The sequence below is a fragment of the Heloderma suspectum genome, chromosome 1 (genome assembly GCF_057233095.1).
Source record: "Heloderma suspectum isolate Gila_16-S chromosome 1, 16-S_ref, whole genome shotgun sequence".
NCBI classification, from domain to species: domain Eukaryota; kingdom Metazoa; phylum Chordata; class Lepidosauria; order Squamata; family Helodermatidae; genus Heloderma; species Heloderma suspectum.
Genome location: NC_139458.1, coordinates 74,702,861 through 74,723,681, shown reverse-complemented (window position 1 = coordinate 74,723,681; position 20,821 = coordinate 74,702,861). Strand labels below are relative to the sequence as shown.

At 42.7% G+C, this 20,821-nt stretch overlaps 1 protein-coding gene across 2 annotated transcripts in view; it reads left to right on the top strand.

The window, feature by feature from the left end:
* The window catches only part of RGS6 (regulator of G protein signaling 6), a 319,263-nt gene that overhangs the window by 179,803 nt on the left and 118,639 nt on the right, over nucleotides 1–20,821 (top strand). For both annotated transcript variants that reach the window (XM_084827528.1, XM_084827537.1), the window contains one exon: nucleotides 11,296–11,395. In XM_084827528.1, the coding sequence (XP_084683654.1) occupies nucleotides 11,296–11,395 (100 nt within the window). The remainder of the gene's footprint in view (nucleotides 1–11,295; nucleotides 11,396–20,821) is intronic.

Genomic DNA, 20,821 nt, shown 5'->3' with positions numbered 1-20,821 from the left:
CGCCACAATAGAGATGTTATGCTGAACATGGCAATTACAATGGCAGGGGTGGAAAGTGCAGCGTGACTTTGGGGGCGGGGCTAAACATGCAGCCCTGCTGCCCCTTTCATCACAGATCTATTCACATGAGTCACATGTGAATAGGACTAATATGTGAAGGGAATATGTGAACCACTGACTTGGCCACAGTGACACATGCCTTAGTTACATCCTGTTTGGATGACTGTAACGCACTCTACGTGGGGCTGCCTCAGAAGAGTGTTCGGAAACTTCAGCTGGTTCAAAGAGCTGCTGCCAGCCAGCTGACTGGGGCTGGTTACAGGGAGCATACAACTCCCCTGTTAAAACCGCTTCACTGCCTCCCGGTCTGTTTCCGGGCACAATTCAAAGTGCTGGTTATGTCCAATAAAGCCCAAACGGCTCGGGTCCAGGTTATCTGAAAGACTGTATTCTCCCCTATGAGCCTACTCATGCCCTGAGATCTTCAGGGGAAGCCATTCTCGCCATCCCGCCACCATCACAGGCATGCCAGGTGGGAATGCAGGTGAGGGCCTTCTCGGTGGCTGCACCAAGGCTTTGGAACTCCCTTCCCAGGGAGGCGAGAGTGGCACCCTCCTTGAAATGCTTTCGTATGCATGTAAAAACGTTTTTGTTCCAGCAGGCCTTTGGGGATAAGTAGTCTGGATCTGTGAAAATTTGACGTGTGGATACTATTTTTGTTGTTGTTGTCTTTTAATGTTTTGACATTTTTACAATTTTAATATTGATGATTTAATTATATTTTAAACTTTTGTACACTTGTATTTATATTTCTATTTATGGGTTTTAATTGTTAACGTTGTAAAGCCGCCTTGAGTCCCAGTATTGGGAAAAAGGCAGGATATAAATAAATTTAATAATAATAATAATAATAATAACAACAACAATAACAACAACAACAACCATAGATTTCCTTTATTTTTTTGTTTGCACCAGCTCTATTGATTGTTTTACCAGATGGCACTGAGATTTGCAAACTGGCTTGAAAGAATCTCGAACCTCTGGCAGGTCAAGAGACAGCATTTCTATTATTTTATTATTTATTTAAAGTATTCGTATACTGCCCTTTTTACAAATATCTCCCAGGGCAGTTCACAATAAGAAATGTTTAGGATATGGGGTTCATCATAAGTTGCCCCATGGATATCTGGCTGAAGTGCTGAGAGGTGGGGAAGTTGCCCCTCAGCTCTTCATTTAAGCTGCAGCTCCTGTTGCTATGGCAGTAGCTTGGATAAAGGGTGGGAATATGGTAAGACAGAACTCTTTTCACCCTTGGGACCTTCAGCCAAACCATTAATCTTCCCCACGTCCTAACCACTGTAATGTGACTCTCCTGTACTCCCTTCTGTTAATATCTCACCTTCTCTGTCATGCCAAATATAGATTGCAAGCCCTTGAAAAAAAAATTGGAAGCAGGCACTGTGGGAACATATTGAACCCTCAGCCTCATTTAGTGTTGGTAAACAGACTTCACTTATGTCTTCGGTGCAAAGGCCTCACTCCTTTTACATCTGCTTTTTGCCAATTTTAAGACATAATTTTGGCCATGGGAAAGTGCAATGCATAGCATTAAATGATGCATGAAATGACCTGTCACACTGAGTTACGTGGTGCAGGAAAAAACACAAAAAGGGAAAAATCGGGGCTGAAGGAAAGGAATAGACTATTAACAGAGAACTTGCTATTCACTGGGAAAATCTGTTCATATGGAGTTGCTTTGTTAATCTCTATGAATTTATAAACAGCAACATAAAAGGTAGGAATGATGGGTGCATTTTTTCCTCCACTAATTCTTCGCAAGAACTGGTAGCTGTGATGCTCTGCTTTTTCAATGTGTCATTCATTACAAATGCAGCTCTGCCAAACTTAAAGCTTCATGCTGGGGAAGTGGTGTGAGTGAGTACAAAAAGCCTAATTGGAGTTTTCTTGTAGTGAGAGTAACCCTGTAATTTATTAGATTTCTAGCCTGCCCTTCCCCTATGACCAGGGGTGGGTAACAAGCTAAATCTAAAACCCATATAAAATTCACTCGTTTTAAACACTATATTGAATTCAATGTCATCATGACAGTTCTTTAGATTTCACTGCCCTTCCCTGTCCCAAGGAAGGGGCATAACTATGTGTACAGGCTGCCCACTATAGCTGGAAGTGGAATATTAAGGGCACAACCCTATGCATATTTAGAGAGAGAAAAGTCCTACAATTCCCAGGATTCCCCAGACAGCATGTAGGAGTTCTTTCTGTCTAAACATGCATAGTATTGCACCTTAAGTGACTCAGGTGTGGTTCGTATTCCAAATCTGAATCCAGAGAGAGATTTAAGATTGTTTAACTTTTTGAGCATAATTAATTACGGGGCACCTTCTGATTTATTTCATTTAACCAAAAATCAAGTGTAACAAGTTGGCTTTGGTAGTACTGCGTGATAATCTGCCGGTGGAGTCAGACGCATGGCTTACATCTCTACACAAGGAGATGAAACTCCACACAGATTGAAAGGGGAAAGAAAAGCTTTCTTTCTTGCAATAAAAGGCACACCAGAGCCCAGCTGCTAAAAAAACTGGCTATTTCAATCCAGCATATCCTCCCCTCCTCATCAGGGGATGTTGTAAAAGTTGGAACAGAATGGGCCAGAAATAGCCCCATTATTTATTTATTTTTAAGCCAAAATCCATGGCATGTGTTAGATGCACTTGACAACAATATTTTAGGACTGAAACCCCTGCAATATTAGATTATTAATAACCCCATAATGCCCACAACCCATTCACAACAGAGCAGAATGGTTGAAATGCAACCTCCAAGTGAGCCAAACTAACCAAATTCACCAGTCACACATGACTAGATCGGTGTGATGCAATAAGCCACAAAAGATCTGAAGAAACCATCTCTCAGCATCTCTTCCAAGCAATAGTAACTCACTTGGAAGTTGGTGTTCTGAGCTGTTTTTTGGAATATTGCTTATTGCCTGGAATGGGTACCAGGATGTGGTTTCTGTGGAAGTTCCATGGATGATTGCATCCCTCCCATACAGTTTTGTGTGATTGATTGCATCCCTCTCATACAGTTATGTGTGGCTTTGTTTGGCTTGCTCAGAAGTTGAGCGTCCTGGGCCCTTTTCCTAAATATAGACTATTGCCCACAATAGGCAATATTGAACTGTATTTATACTTGCATGGTAAACATAAATTACTTAAGTTTACTATCATTATTATTATTTGTTGAAATCATACATACATTCTTGAACTCTACTCATTTCTGTATGGCAGATGTCACACCATTTCTTATTCCTCAGATAGTTAATTGCATATAATCATTTGAGACTCAGTGTTTGCAGCATTGCTATGTCTGTGTTCAATCTATCCTTGTAACATAGGGTTTCTTGCATTTAATTGTATTCGATGTTACCACACCTATGTCAGCTTGAGATCCTGTGCCTTCACTTGGAAGAACAAGTTAAGTTTGGTGTACATGTACCTACGTCAAGTTGAGATCCTGTGTCTTCACTTGCAAGAGCAAATTTAATCTATGGCTGGCAGAGACCTTTCTGCCTGCACTGTCTTTCTGTGATAATGTTGCAGCTCAGCCAGTCACTCCCAGAAGTATCTTCACCAGCACCATATGCTTTGGTGCATTATATGGATAATCCGATGGCAATAGTGAAATGTTTGCCCTAATAGCTGTATTGGCAGCAGGGTTTACATATTCTTGCCATGATTGTTATGCTACATTGGCTCCTGCAAGGTGGAAATCTTCAACAGTCTCTATCTTCTCAAAACTGTATCTTGATACTCTCAAAGAGTATCTCTTCTCAGAACTGAAGCGTTTGTAGCAAGCCTTTGGTGAGAGCCAAAACAGATGCAGTGACAATCGTGCAATTAGTAATTACATGACTGTGGGTTTCTCAAGAGCAGATGCTGAGGGCCCCAATCTGGACTGGGACTACAGCAGGTGCAAAGGGTTAAAAGGAGCCCTTGCAACTCCCGTTTTCAATCACACGATTACCAGCTCTGTGATTATTGTTGTGTCTGTTTTGTCCCTGAAGTACAAGGAATTAAACTAGACGTGCTAATCTGTTCTAGCTCCCTCAAGACTCCTTCTTATGACTATAAGGCAGCAGCACATGGCAGCCATGGGGAAAAGACTGCTGTTGTTGACTTCCAGCTATCCCGACCCATAATGAAGGCATTAGATGCATTTGCCTGCACATGTAGAATTTTGGTTTGGGCAGAACACCACACAAACCACCCTGATGCCCATTTGGCAATGGCAGGAATAGTTGAAGTTCCATATAGGCAGGCAGGCAGGCTTCCTCCCATAGTTTACATGGTCTCCAATGGTTATGAGAAATAGGCTTAAGGCTACTTCTGTGCTCTCTTGTCTTGTTATTCTTGATCATAATGCTGATCCCTAGCTCTAAGGCAGCTAGGTCCACAACCCAGTTATATGCCGAAAAACCCATCTCTAAACTGCTTTGAGCAACTTAACAGGCAATACAATTCCTATAGGAAAAGTGGCTGTCTCTGTAGCTATTGGCCATAGTCACCTCTCTTCCCTGCCCATTCTCTTTTCAAGTTTTCCTTTTTCTTTCTTTTTTTTAAGGAAAATATGTGGGTTTTCACTTTGCCATTGGCTGACACGTGTACACAGAGCGTACATAAAGCAAACAGCTCCTCATATATGATCATAAGTTATGCTTACACATAAGTTACACATCAATTCCTACACAGACATACCTTCTGGTATGTATTAAGTGGCCCTTAGTTCTATGAGTTCCAATCAGATTCAGTCCAAGCGTTTTGTTTTAGAATTACAGATTGCATTGCTAGACTGCCATTCATAACCCACTCACTCCACAGCAGCACATTAATTTGGCAGCCTTGGTTGCTATTACAAAGGGTATCAGTTTACAATTATGCCTTAATATCCACTGTAAGTGAACAAAAGGCTCTGACGATAAAGAATCAAGAGCAGGTGGTTTGCGTGTTTCCCTAGAGCTCTCTCCCCATTTCCTCCGCATTATGTTGTTTCAGTCATTGTTACATGAACTGACATAATATCAAGACTGGCCTATCTTTATGTTAGGACAATGATGTAATACACCAGAAAATGCAGAACTCCCTGTTTCCAAGGCAGCACGTGCGTCTAAACTTTGCTTTTACAGAAAGGCAGTGGATTTCTTAGTCCATTCTGCAGCTTCTATTAAGAGTTTATCAAAGCAAAACTATCCCTCTCTTACACATCCCTTTTAGAGTTTGTAAAGCTCAATGGTGCTTCTCCTTTCCTCTTGGGTGCCTGTCTGCATACTGGTTTCTTCATTTACCTTTAAAAACTTGTCCTTTGTTGAACTATCTTTGAATGTGAGAAGACATTTCAAGGCCACTGTTAAAACCTAAATAATGGGGTCAAAAGTACCAATCAAGGAAGATCAGGGAAAAACCCCTAAACCTGGTATATCATTGGTATCTAACATCATTCAAAATAAGTAGAATCTATAATGATACTAACCCTGACTGTCAGGAAGGGTGCAAAATGCTGGGGACATTCTACCATATCTACCATTCAGACCCAAAAGAACAGAATCAAACTTCCTTATTAGTACTAACTCATTTCACGTTGGAGTCTTCCTCTGAAATTCCTCTATTGGAGAATGGTGAGTATCAGAAAAATGAAATAAAAGGAAGGGGGTTTTTTTGAAGGAAAAAAAATAGGCCCCCACATCTTGTGCTGCTGGTCTTCAGGCTCAGCCACCATATTCTGATATTTTTGTGCATGATCAGGCATAGGCAGTAACTTAAAACCATGACCACCTGTTTGTAGGACAAGAGAGTACACGAGAAGCAATGCCAGGGGTGGGAGCATGACAGAGGTAGTATAGAGAGATAACAGTGAAAAGCAGGAGCACAAGAAATCACCCTTAAAATCGAGTGTTGATCATTGCATAAGGTAAATGCAAACGCTCTTGAAAGGCACCCTCTTCCTTTGCTGCAATTTAAAGTGCTTTTCATTGTTTCATTAAAAGGAATACTGAAATTCAGTTGGAGATAGTGTGTGTGTGTGCGCGCGCGCGCGTGTGTGCATGCGCTCATGCATATTTTCTCCTGATGGAATCTCTGAGGAACTCAAGGCCATTTACAAGCACTAATGAATGAAGTTCTACCCTATCCCCCAATTTGTGGTTTGTCTCTTATACCAGCCTGCCCCAACCTGGTGTCCTACAAGTCCCATAACACCCCCGCCCCCAGTGATGGCAACCCTTGGGTAAACACATTTAAAGTCACCCTATAGTAGTCAAGAAGAGGTGAGAATAGGTCTCAGGCCTTCTAAAAGCCCCCTTAGCATCATTGGCTTGGTAGCAAGTATTTTTTCGTAATGAACTTCCAAAGCTCATAGGCTTTCACATTGCCACATTTCCCAGCAGCACCTCTGGTTCCCCTGCCTTCGCCGCTTGTGCCATCCCAGATACAGCTTTGATACCATCCAACATCAAGTGAAAACACAACACTTTTCAATGGAGACGCGCCCACATTTACACTGCGAGTCAAGCGTTGAGTGATGAGCTGACGCCAATGCATGTGTGAAACAGCCCAGGAGGTTTGATTTGAAATGGGATACATTGGACACAGAGGTCATTTGGAATACAGATGAAGTAGTGGACCAACCCAACTTCACTGGATGGTGTTGGGCATAGATGGGAAGATTAATGACCTGACATCCAAGATTTTTTTTTTTTAGGATATCAACTACAGTAATTATAAAGCTCCCCACATGCTGAGAAGCACACAAATGTTGCCCTGGGACTGTAGAGCTGAAAGAAAGCACATTCTGGCCTCTGCCACCAGCTACAAGACCAAGGGCCACTGGGAGGAAGACCCTAATGGCAAGCAGGAGGCTAATCTGCCCCTGTCCATTGGCCAGAGAAGGAGCTGCTACTCCAGTGCTTGCTTTTTCCGCTTGTATGGTGACCCCCTGAGCACAGAAGGCCTTTTCCTTTAATCTCCGTACAGCACTTAGAGAAGTTTAGGCACTTCATACTGATATCACTAACAGTAATTCTCATATACGAGATTATGTGTATATACAAAGCAGCAGCGGGCTGTTACGTAACCTCACAAGATTCAAGCCGAAGTTGCTGACAGTAATAAGGCTGGCACATGATGTACTGTGTAGCTTTGAAATAATGAATCATCATCACCCACATGTCTCCAGAGACAGTATTTGGAGCACAGCAATGACACTGTTTCAATTATAAGCTTACTAGAAGGCAGCAGTAAAATGTGATTGTGAGGAGCTGACTGAGATAGTCATTAGATAGTGACTGAGAACTAACAATGGAAACCCCAGCAAAGCACTGAATTAGGTTTTGCAATTAGAAAGGTTGGTGTTTTAGGGAAGCCTTCCCCAACGTGGAACCCTCCGGATGCATTGGACTATAACACAGCCATTGTTAAACTATGGAATTCACTACTGCAAGATATAGTGATGGCCACAAATGTGGATGGCCTTAAAAGGGGGTTAGATAAATTTATGGAGAATTAGGCTATCACTGGCTACTAGTCCTGATGGCTATACGTTGCCTTCAGTATCAGAGGCAGTGTGCCTATGTACACCAGTTGCTGCAGAACATGGGTAGGAGGATGCTATTGCACTCATGTCCTGCTTGTGGGTTTCCCACAGGCAGCTGGTTGGCCACTGTGTGAACAGAATGCTGGACTGGATAAGCCTTTGGTCTGATCCAGCACAGCTCTTCTTATGTTCTTAACTCCTGTCATTTTTGGCCAGCATGGCCCATACTGACGAGGGATGATTGGAGTTCAAGGCCAATATATCTGGAGGGCACCAGGTCTGGAAGGCTGTTTTACAGTTTTTCCACACCTTCTGTCAGTAGTGTAGAGCATTTATTATCCATACAGAAGATGAAATCAATATTATGAAAATGGCTGTAAACCACATTTTCAGCCATTTTGGTACAAGAAAATATATGCAAGTGGTGATTACAAGGGGATCCTACTGCTTTCATCAAACTTTAGTTATTGTTTTATAAATACTGGCATCACTGGGGGTAGCAAAAAAAAAAGTTTTAAGTTTTCAGTATAGATAGGAAGATCAATTTAATTTGGGATCATCCTTCTCAATACACAAGTTGTGTGATCCACAACCCACATACACTAGCGAGCTTCAACGCATTTCATTTGTAGGCTAAACTACTTGGCTCTCAGGAAAGAAATCTTTGTGAAACACAAAAGTGTTCCAGTTGGATGAGACCTGAAATGCCTGGGTCAAAACACAGGCAGACCAATCTCGGGCAGAAAGACTTCAGCGAATAGTGAGAAGCTTTATCATTCACACACAGACCTGTTTGCTGGTGAGCATGTTAAATCATGAATCAAAAGACTGCAGCGGTTTAAGGGACAAAGAAGGGACCTCCCCAGGGCCACTTGGAGCTGCTGTCTTCCATACTGTTGGCCTCCTCCACACTTAGCCAGTGGTGGCCAATGAGGTGGAGATGAAGGTGATAGTTGACCACTACTGCTGAGCAGCAACAAAGGGGGTTGTGGGGAGATCCTTACTGACACATGTTGCAAGATGGACAACATGCGGCTGGCTAGGGGCAGCTAGTGGCTGGCTCAGCATCTTGCAAGTGTGCAGCATGCGGAATCTGTCTTCTGCCACTTGCAGCTGGCAAGGCTCTTCTGCTGAGCTGGCAAGGCTCTTCTGCTGACATGATTCCAAGATGTCAACAGGCAAGTGCATTACGCACATACTTTGCTACAGATGCTGCTCAGCACATTTTGGCACATGCCCCTGATTTTGGATTAAGAAATATGAATGATGTACAGGCAGAATTTTTGTAACTGAAAAAAATTGACTGATTTTTAAAAAAAAGTATAATAGGGAAAATAAGAGCATAATCCATAAGAGCGCAATCAATAGATGATGAGAGGCAGGGAGAGGCAGGAGAAGGACAGAAGTTTTTACAGCCTCCTATTCCTCCAGTTACATTATTTTTATGATTTACTGCTAGATGGGCCTTTGAGCCCATCCAGAAGACCTACCTTCAAGTGGGTGGGACAGGCAACCAAGTGGCTTGTGAATCCACCAAATTCAGGCCTGTCCTCCCCACTCCCATCAATGCCCACTGAAACACCCCCTTTCCCCCTCTCCTCCCCCTTACAAGGACACTTGTCTACAGCCTTAGGGTGGGGATCTTCGCCATCCTATGGCTCTTCAGACAGCCATGGGATTTTTCTGTAATAGATGTATTAATTACTATATGAATAAGAAATTAGGAGGTATGCATTAAGTTACTATAGTTCTCCTGCTTATATTTGGATGTAATACTATGTTTGTACATGTAACACACCTGGTGTTAATTGGTGATATGTACAATAAAATTGTGCATATCATAAGAAGACTCTTCTTATGATATGCACATAAGAAGACTCTTACATAAGAGTAACATAAGAAGACTCTTACGAGTCCCCTGGACTGCAAGGAGGTCAAATCAGTCAATCCTAAAGGAAATCAACCCTGAGTGCTCATTGGAAGGACAGATCCTGAAGCTGAAGCTCAAATATTTTGGCCACCTAATGCGAAGAGAAAAGTCACTGGAAAAGACCCCAATGCTGGGAAAGATTGAAGGCAAAAGGAGAAGGGGACGGCAGAGGATGAGATGGCTAGATAGCATCACCGATGCAATGAATATGGACTTGAGCACACTCCGGGAGAGAGCGCAGGACAGGAAGGCCTGGTGTGCTATGGTCCATGGGGTCACGAAGAGTCGGACACGACTGAACGACTGAACAACAACAACAATAAAATTAATAATAATAATAATAATAATGCTTTACTGATTTATGGATGTATTAAGGAAAATAATTAATAATTGAGTTTTTTTCTATTTTTAAGACTGAAAAATATAAAGACTTTCAATATATATCCATGAGTAGAAGAGGAAACTATTGGAGTTGATGAATAACCAACTATTCCGAGAAATTATTGTTTCATTAAAACAAAAAACCCAGCAAAAATAAATAAATAAAATGTTGGATACTCCTTCTGCATTTGGGGTTTGTTTTTGCTCTTCCTGTGAATTATTCTTAGTTATCATTGTTGTGTCACCATGGGCATAAGCCAACGCAAGCACATGTGGATCAGGAAACACAAGGGTAGCTCTTTTCTTTGGGCCCTGCATCTGTTGCAACATACAGCCCATGAGAGGTGGCCATTCCAGAGCGGAAGGAGCTCCACAGCTCCCTGAGCAATCCCCAACGTAGCACACTATATCCCAGGTCCTGGGAATGAACAGGACAGGGCTGAGTTGGGTGCAGAGAGACTCCAGTATCTGGGAATTCAAATGCTTATACTTTGTAAATAAAACTAATGAAGAACAAACAGTTAAATGTTTTTTTCCATTATGTCTCTGATGCCTAGCTGATTCATACATTGAAAGTAGTGCTTTTGATGTTAATATAATCATAAGTGGCTAACCATAGTGCTTAGATATATGTGTATTATATTTCTAAAGCCAACTGCAATTCTGTGTAATCCAGAAACCCGCATATGATTCAACAGAACTTGATCCAGTAAAAATATTTCCTTATTTCTGTCATGTATCATATTTCTTTTCAACTATCTTGGTTTATTTGCTTTTAGGTTACCAAGATATGCCTGTACAAAATATTGGTTATTAATTATTTTATGTTATTTTTATTTTGGCAACGAAATGAAAGCAAAAGCTGCAAGGGCTCTGTTATACCTTCATCTCAGTTTCCCCCACCCCCTTCCTTTCGGCATGGCTCCTTATAACAACTGAGAGTATGCTGAAGTGTTACTAGAACTTCAACACGTTGCTGTGTTCTAAATCTCCATAGTCACTTGTTTGCAGGACTCATAGAATCATAGAATAGTAGGGTTGGAAGGGGCCTATAAGATCATCGAGTCCAACCCCCTGCTCAATGCAGGAATCCAAGTCACAGCATCCCTGACAGATGGCTGTCCAGCCTCGTCTTGAATGCCTCCAGGGTGGGAGAGCCCACCACCTCCCTAGGTAACTGGTTCCATTGTTGTATTGCTTGAACAGTCAGGAAGCTTTTCCTGATGTTCAGCCGGAATCTGGCTTCCTGTAACTTGAGCCCATTATTCTGGCATCCCATCACTCTGGGATGATGGAGAAGAGATCCTGGCCTTCCTGTCTGTGACAACCTTTCAAGTACTTGAAGAGAGTAATGTCATATGTTGTCTCTCGTTTCCTAGATAGAAGACATCATTACAAGAATGCAGGATGACAAAACAGGTGGAGTGCCCATCCGAACAGTCAAGAGCTTTCTGACCAAAATCCCCAGTGTTGTCACAGGTATGGTTTTGTCTGGTTTTGGTCTGGTTGTGTTGTTATACTGTGGTTTCAATGTTTTATATATTTTATATTGTTTTATTGTGCGCTCCTTGGTTTTAATTTTTGTGAACTGCCCAGAGAGCTTTAGCTATTGAGCGATATAGAAATGAAATCAATAAAATAAATAAATAAATAAATAAATAAAGAAAGAAAGAAAGAAAGAAAGAGTGCTGTTTGAACTGTATTGCGTGATCATTCATTTTGCTTGAGGTCATAGTGCTGTGGCACTGTAACCCTGCATCACTATCAGTTGTTCGTTTAAATCTTTTGGGATGGTGTCCAGTGTGCAAACTGTGTGGGAAGAGATATGGGGTAACCCACAAGCTCCTCCAATTGATTGCCTCTAATTTTAGAAATTCAATGGCAAACGGGTGATTTCGGCTTTTGGAGGGGGTGGTCCACAGTGTTGCATGGCTAGCAGCCTGCATTGGGGGGGTCAAAAATGGCCCCCAAACCTCCAGAAGTTGCCCACTCCTCAGATTCTTCATAATGCAGAAAGGCTCAGATTCTTCATAAGGCAATACAGGACCAGAACTCTAGTCTTAAACTGGCAGATTTTTTAAATCATTGCGTTAGCTAAGATTTGTATTTGATTTTTTTTCTGTTACAAACTACCATGATGTTAAGCAGAATGGTTTGTCAGAACACAAAGGCTTATACAGCTGTTGCTTATTAGAGTTGCCAAAATATGTCGTTAGAATAAATTATGCAAATGACATGTATTTGCATAAATGTTGTATGCTGTCTCATGTTTTGTTGTAGAGCCCATTTTTTCACTTTATATTATCAAGTAACACTTTGCACATGAAAGTCTACAGTATGCAAAGAGCTCTCCCTGACACCAGAGTGAAAGATCATGCATAGCGTGGCAGAAGAGCTGCTGAAACAGAGTCTTTGTTTGTAAGAGAAGCATAAAAGCTCAGATTCTGTGCTTCACAATACAACCGACAACCAAGAATTTCAATTCTCCTGTGACTTCCAAACTCACCCGCAGTCACCAAATACTAACAGTATAATGCTAGGTATAAAAAGTAAGTGGATCCAAAGGCATGTTGGCAAACATCATCTCCGACAGTTCCTAGGTCGAAAAAACCTGCTTCATCTAATCGGAAAATGCATCCCATCAACTCAAGTACAGACCACAGTCAAGATGACTTGGGATGTAATCCTATGGCCACTAGACAGTGGCTAGATGGCTATAGGATTGGTCAGTTCCCGGAGAACTGCCTCTCCACCCCCTTCCCCGCCACCTCATAGGCAGCGTGAATTGTCCCCGCGTTCGTAAGAGCATCGTGGAGTGGGGGAAAGGGGGCATTCACAGGGGATGGGGAGTTCGTCAGTGCCGGTATGACACTTCCTATGTGTTGTCTGGCCTCCCCACTCTGCACTCCAATCTCTTGCAACTAGACAGCCAAAATCGGCCATCTAGCCACGAATGCAGGGCAGCTGGAGCTCAGAGGAGACAATCTCCTCCGTGCTGCTCCCGCTGTGCATTGGATAGGTGGTCGCCTCCGAGTTCAGAGGCAGCTGACTATCCCCATAGGATTGCTCCTTTAATGCATATTTAGCTAAGAAAAGGGACTGCTGATCTTCTTGTTTAATATTCATAGGCTTGATTAAGCAATGGAGCTAGCCATCACTGTTCTTTAGGAGAACTAGGAAGAAAACAAGAAAAGGATCATTTCCAAGCTGATTATACTTATCCTTATGCAGGATCCAGCTTTCTGAAAACTGGCCTCTGGCTGTCAACAGTAAGCTGTAGCTGTAACAGAGCTTTTCCAGGCAATAAATATGCTACCACAACCCATTTGTTATGTAGGGTCCAGAATATTCCTTCCAGATTGTGCTCCTGTTGTGTGACACCACAGTGTATCATGTCCTATATTTTACACTGAGGAATCTGTGATACTTCCCCAGATAGCTTATGCATTGGTATTGTAATTGCCATGTGGAATGCAGAGCTGTAGGCACCTATTGTCTATGAAGTCTCCCTTACCTTGCTTGTTAAGGCTGATGACATAAGAAGAGGAAGTGGCTTGGTTCATAAGTAATGGATCCCAGTTAGTAAGCAGGGATTCAACCATAGGTTCCCTGTTCAGATGTATTGGGACACTGTTGTTTAAAGTAATGCTTGCTGGAAATTTCTCCCACATTTTTTTCAACCATTCTCATTCAATTTGATAGAAAAGAAATGGCTTTCGAAAATAAATTAAAAGGAGAAGAAATTTTGGAGCAATTCTCATGGGCTGGGTTTGGGGTTCTTTTGCTTACCTTACTTATGAGGTGGCTGAGGAGTGTGTACGAGTGTCCTGTCTTTCATTATACAGTCATCTCTGTGGCAGCCTGTAGCCTCCTCACCTTCCGGGACTTAACTTAAAGCCATTATGAGGAAGACATCCTGAGGCAATTCCTCCCATGGGGCTTGTTCAGTTCAGAAAGTGCAGATGGCCTGGGAGGCTGCAGAGCAATGGAAAGGTGTGTAATAGAGAGAGAAAACACACACAACACCCTTGGCCACCTCGCAGTGATTAGGCAACCTGAAAAATACCACCAAAAGAAATTCAAAATTTTGCCTCAGAAGAGTAAAAGTCTCAACACAGTTTGGTGCTGTCACCACTTACAGAAGCAGTGCAAAAACCAAAAACCCTTAGAACAAAAGGAAGAACCTGTCCTACAACTCCTGCCAATAGAGAGCCTTATATCTGAGAAACTAATTTCTGCTCCCCTAGGAGAAATTCAGTGAAATTGCCACCACCACCCTCCGCGCGCAATTTTTCTGCCCACAAATAGGCTGGAGAATTTTGAGAAGCCATTTCTACACAGCTCTAGTTTAAAGATACCACAATACCAGCAGCAAAGCCAGGTGCATGAGGGGAGGAGGGGAATGGCTTGGAGGGGGCATGTGGGCACCATGGTTTATCAGCCTGAGGTCATCCCCCATGAAGGGAAAAGCTGGAGGAAGCACATGATACATGGCTTATGAAGGCTTATAAACCATGGCTTATCAGAATGAGATTGTTGAGTCTGAAATGGGCTTGTGAGGTCATTGGCCATGCTTGCTGGAGCTGAAGAGAGTTGTAGTCAAACACATCTAGAGAGCGCCAGATTAGAGAAGACTGTTGCAGGCAAACAAAGGTAAACCTTTGTTCTCAACTCTGCTGCTTTCAGCTCAGTACCAATATTTGGAGATGAAAGAAAATGTGGAATAATAAAGTTATGTGCATCAGATTTAGTCTGGCAGTACTTAATATTTAATTTTCAAATAGGCCAAATATTCCCACTGGCAATTGTGTTAGATATTCCCTAGCTTTTGAGCTAGGAAACATATGTATTAAAAGAAATGTCAGGAACTTTTTGTGGGGAGGGGGCATCTCTAGGGAACTGTTACATGACAAATGTGGGGGAAAGCCCATTGTTCTTTTGAATAGGTGAATTATCATTGTTTATTAAAAAGAAAAAAGAAAACGACTGCTGTTGGCCAAGTGAACATATCTGAGGGTAGAACTATAAGTCACAACAAACACAGGGCTGTAATTACAAATGGCAGTTCTGTGGCAAGTTCTCTTCTTTCTCTCTATAGCACGAAGTCAAATTTGCCTGGTGTTCTGAAGGCATCAGTTTGGGCATTTTTCCTTCCCTGCCAGTAGTAGCTACAGCTGTAGCCAGGGAAACACACAACATGATGACATCAGATCACAGGGTATATTTTACTATATGTTTTTGGAGTGGTGGGGAAGAGAACTCATTAAGGGGCTGTCCTGTATGTATCATAATATAGTCCCGCCTGAATTCCATAAAAAAACAACAATGATGCCAGTTGCAAACTGTTCATTGTTTAGCATTCTGACTCAGCATAAAACTTCAGAAGTTGGTTAAAAGCTTATTTTAAGATTTTAGTTTTTCACCAAATTCTAAAGCGGTATTTTAATGCTGTGTGATATTTTAATGCAGGCAATTATAATATCTGGCTCGCTTTTCCATCAAAAAGCTACCCGAAAACAAACTGGCTATAGCTGAAACAACAAAAAAGGTTTGTTTGTTTTCATTTTGCTGTTTGCTGCCCAGCAAAAAATTATTCTAATAATTCTGGAAGGAAATTTTAACAGTGCTGTGTTGTGATTGTGCACCATTCTGTTTTGGATCACACATGGAAGAATACATATATAACCTTTATGGCTATTGCATTAAGGAAGCTGTATGTTGTTGTTGTTCAGTCGTTCAGTCGTGTCCGACTCTTCGTGACCCCATGGACCATAGCACGCCAGGCCTTCCTGTCCTACGCTCTCTCCCGGAGCGTGCTCAAGTTCATATTCATTGCATCCGTGATGCTATCTAGCCATCTCATCCTCTGCCGTCCCCTTCTCCTTTTGCCTTCAGTCTTTCCCAGCATCAGGGTCTTTTCCAGGGAGTTTTCTCTTCGCATTAGGTGGCCAAAATATTGGAGCTTCAGCTTCAGTATCTGTCCTTCCAATGAGCACTCAGGGTTGATTTCCTTTAGGATGGACTGATTTGACCTCCTTTCAGTCCAGGGCACTCGTAAGAGTCTTCTCCAGCACCACAGTTCGAAAGCATCAATTCTTCGGCGCTCAGCCTTCCTTATAGTCCAGCTCTCACAGCCATACATTACTACTGGGAAAACCATAGCTTTGATTAGACGGACCTTTGTCGGCAAGGTGATGTCTCTGCTTCTTACTATGCTGTCTAGGTTTGCCATAGCTTTCCTCCCAAGGAGCAAGCGTCTTTTAATTTCATGGCTACAGTCACCGTCTGCGGTGATCTTGGAGCCCAAGAAAGTAAAATTTGTCACTGCTTCCATTTCTTCCCCTTCTATATGCCAGGAAGTGATAGGGCCAGATGCCATGATCTTAGTTTTTTTAATGTTGAGTTTCAAACCAGCTTTTGCACTCTCCTCTTTCACCCTCAACAAGAGGCTCTTGAGATCCTCTTCGCTTTCTGCCATTAGGGTGGTATCGTCTGCATATCGGAGGTTGTTGATAATTCTCCTGGCCATCTTAATTCCGATCTCTGATTCATCCAACCCGGCATTTCTCATGATGTACTCTGCATATAAGTTAAATAAGCAGGGTGACAATATGCAGCCTTGTCGTACTCCTTTCCCAATTTTGAACCACTCGGTTGTTCCATGTCTGGTTCTTACTGTTGCTTCTTGACCCTCGTACAGGTTTCTCAGGAGACAGGTAAGGTGGTCTGGTACTCCCATCACTTTAAGAATTTGCCACAGTTTGTTGTGATCCACACAATCAAAGGCTTTAGCGTAGTCAATGAAGCAGAAATAGACGTTTTTCTGGAATTCTCTTGCTTTCTCCATGATGCAGTGAATGTTGGCGATTTGATCTCTAGTTCCTCTACCTCTTCGAAACCCAGCTTGTACTTCCGGTAGTTCTCGGTTCGCATACTGCTGAAGCCTAGCTTGTAGGATTTCCTTCTCCAGTGGACCACATTTTGTCAGAACTCTCTGCCATGACCTGTCCGTCTTGGGTGGCCCTGCACAGCATAGCTTATGGCTTCACTGAGTTACGCAAGCCCCTTCGCCACAACAAGGCAGTGATCCATGAAGGGGAGGAAGCTGTATTCCCTAGTCCTAATTCTCCCCAATGGACTCTGATACTCCATGGGTTACTTCTCTTATAAAGTGTGCTGCCATGTGACAAAGCTGGTGTCAAGCTACTAACGTTCCAGCAGTGTGTCTGCAGGTACGAACTCCTCAAGAGCAAGTGCTGGCAGCACGGGCAGTTGGGAATGGATGGTTTCTAGACTTTAAAGCTGGAAATTAAATAAAATATGTCAAGAGATGCAAAAACATCTTGAGTGTATTGACTATGTCTAAGCAAAATCACATAAGCATTTCCAAAAATATTTCAATGTGGTTTTTCTTTCTTTCAAGAGAACTGTCAAAATATTGGCATCTCAGCTGGAAGGAACTTCTGTGTGTGTTAAGAAGCTTTGCTACAAGTGCATAGTGATAGATTGCCTAGATTAGAAGACATGGAATGATATTGGGTCCCTCAGAGCACAACCCTATGGACTGTGCTTCCGGTAGATGGAGGGTTTCAATCTCAGAGTCCTCTGGCTATCCAAAGCCCTGTCGGCAAGAGCCAGGCAGGGCAGGAGGAACAATGGAAGTAATATTGGGCCTTTGAGCCTGTGTAGCTCAATTACTGGCAGTTAGTGGAGATGGTGATGGAGAGGGTGTGGGATCCTGCAGATCCGGGCCTCTCACTTCCCCTCCCCTCCCCGTGAGGGGGAGAGAGAATGGCCTGGTGTCGGATTCCTCCTCCCAAGGTCCTAAGAGTGTCTATGGCCTTGGGAGGGGGATTCTGGCTTATGCTATGGTCCTTGGGACACTCTCCCAAGGACCATAGGATTGCTCTGCCCATGTAACAGATGTTTGCACTGTGTGTCTCTAGTATATTATAAGGTCAAGGATGGATATATCTGTCAGGGGGTGAATGGCTTCAACCTTCTTAGTCTGAGCTACATTGGTTTATGTAGTTGACTTGTTTCAATAAACCATAGTTAAGACTAGCCATGGTTTAGAATTCAGATGTAATGCTAACTGTGGCTAATAAAAAACAAACAAACGTGAAAGTTTCCAATCACCTCAGAGCTGCACTGCAGGAGGAGAGGGGAGGGGGAGCACATGAGGCCGAGGCTCATGTGTGTAACAATAAAGCAGAGTTTATTGTTATATCCAAACTGGCCCGCTCTCTTGTTTGTGTAAGTAGCACTCTGTAGCTGAATGTCCAATTACAGCAATGGACCGTACTATATTCCTCCAGACATCAGTAAGGGCTTCTGTTTCAGTGTCTAGATGTGCATTTTCCCCTCACTCCTGGAACCAAATGAGGAGAATATAATCAAAAGGCAGAAGTTCAAGATTCATGACCCTGAATAGGATTTCAGGATTTTTGAAATTGAAGCTCCAATGGATAAATTAGTCCACTAAGCCCCTTCCCACCTTGTTCTCAGTTAAGGGGAACTAACACCTGCTGTTTAGCTGTGATACTTGGCTGATCTGTAGTGCCTCATTAGGCTGAGCGAGGAGTAATTCCCAATTCCTCCTGCCACCCCTACCACAAGACATGTTTCTTAGCAATCTGCTAAGTAAAATAGTGGCATGCAGAGTTCATCCTACTTTGCCCAGCTACATAGCACATTTAATTTAGGATGCAATCCCATGCATGTTTAAGCAGAAAAAAGTCCTCCAACTCCCAGCGTTGTAGAAGTTGTAGAACCTTTTTCTGTCTAACCATGCATAGAATTGAGCCCTTAGCGTAGTTGCATGGGGTCATATTCTCACGGTTATTTAAAGAACCCTACACTGGAATTTATTTCCAGACTATTCAATACAATTTATTTTGATTTATTTCTTTGTATCTCTGGTCTGCCCCATCAAAAACAGCTGGCTGGTTGTTATTTCTTCTAGTTTCACATATATCCCTATGTCATTTAGGGAGCATGAAAGCACCTTCTCACTCCCCCCACCCCCCACACACATTTTTCAGGCCTCACGTAATTATTCCTTGGGGGAACCCATGTTTATGACAACCTCACTGGTTCTGTATACTGAGCTATGAGCAATTACACATGCCTGTGTATTAATCCTATGGAGGCTGGGTTGAAGGAGAGTGTGTGGTGGAGGAACTATCAGTTCCTAAGCTCACGCCGGCCAGAGCAAAAGCTGTGTGTGTGGGGAGGAGCTCTTTACCTTTAAAAAACAAAACAACAACTTCTTTTTTGCTTGCTCGTTTTTCTTTTTTTGATTGGTTCTGGCAGGAGGGAAAATAAGAACACCAGCTCCAGAACTGGCACTGTCCTCCCCACCATTCCGGGTTTGTGTCTGGGGAATGAGGGGGCTTTGGATCCAGTGGATCCGCTGATCCACCTCTGTCATGTCCCAGTAATGCTTTACTGCCTGTGGCACATCGCTCAGCAGTGAAGCTTTCTCTTGCCAGTCAAGGGAGGACCTCCACAGGGGAACTCCCTCTCTGTCCACAGAGGGGGAAGCCAGCAGTGTCCTATGGCCACATGGACTACCTCCCAGGGACCATAGGATCAGAGGCTCCAATGTCACTGGGGTGGTGAATCCGGTCCGGGTTTCAGTCAGAACTCTGAAGGAACTATCCAAGGTGTTCCGCAGAACCAGTTGGAGTTTTGACTGGTTCTGACTGAAACCCAGAGCGGATTCACCACCCCATTGACATCAGAGCCACCAGCCTCCACTGCATAGGATTGCACACTTAGTGGGCTAGCAAGAAAGTCTGTGGGAATTATACTATTCATTCTCATTATGTGTCTCTGAAAATTACTCCTGTGTGTGTATTTCTGGATGCAGATACATGCAAGATAATATTTAGTTGGAGAAAGTAAACAGGATAGCCATTAAAAACACACACACAAATGAATGAAAAACAAGAAATGTGTTTAACACCCAAATGGTAACACTGAAAGCTATGTGTTGCCACACAGAAAGCCACCAAATTTAGCTGGAATTAAGCCAGCAGGGAGCCTAGCAAACCTGAGCTTTTGATAGCTGCTGATTAAAATAGAAAAGCTATAAGATTAAAAAAAAACAACCGCTCTAATATTTTTGTTGCTGATAATATCTCTCTATCCACTGAATACTAATGAAGCAATTAGGCCCTATCAGAAGTGTGGCTGTTTTCACTGGAGTAATGAATGAATTTTAACAGAGTGTATGCATACATAGCATTTATTCACAGCTTTCAGAATCCTCACTGAAAAGTCGATTACCATCAAATTATTGGGTTTTGAAGAAAATTATATTTCTCTCCAAATCTCTACAGCTAGTGATCAAGTAGAACAGATTAAAGCTGCTTCCTAAGTGGCACTTAAAAATCCATTTTTTGCTGTTCAAAAGGGACCCAAACAATCTCACACATATACAGAAGTAAACAGGTTTAACTCACACACAGGGCTTCTTTCTGGTGGTGGTTTTTTTTTTTTTTGGCCCTGAAAAATATGATAGTATGTCAACCTCTGTGTCCCCTAAGTAAAATAGCTAGTGGTGCTCATTCCGGTAAATGAGACTTCCTCTGCTCTTCCATAGTCACGGAAAGGCATTGCTCTTGGCTACTGATTTTGTTGTAGGGATGGAATGGGTGTCTTGATGTCCACAGTGAGTTTAGCAAAACAACTGGACTCATCTATGGTCTCACAACTGGCAGCATTTGGCAGTATCTGTTGTGAATTTTGAGCTCCTCCCATCACATTCTACGCAAGAGCCATCAGGTTGGATCCAGGTTCTGCCTCCCGCAAGAGGAAGGACTCCGTTCATGGAAGGTCCCTTCACTCAAATTTTGGGGATCTCCCATCCCACACATACTGCAGTCCACTCCATTCAAC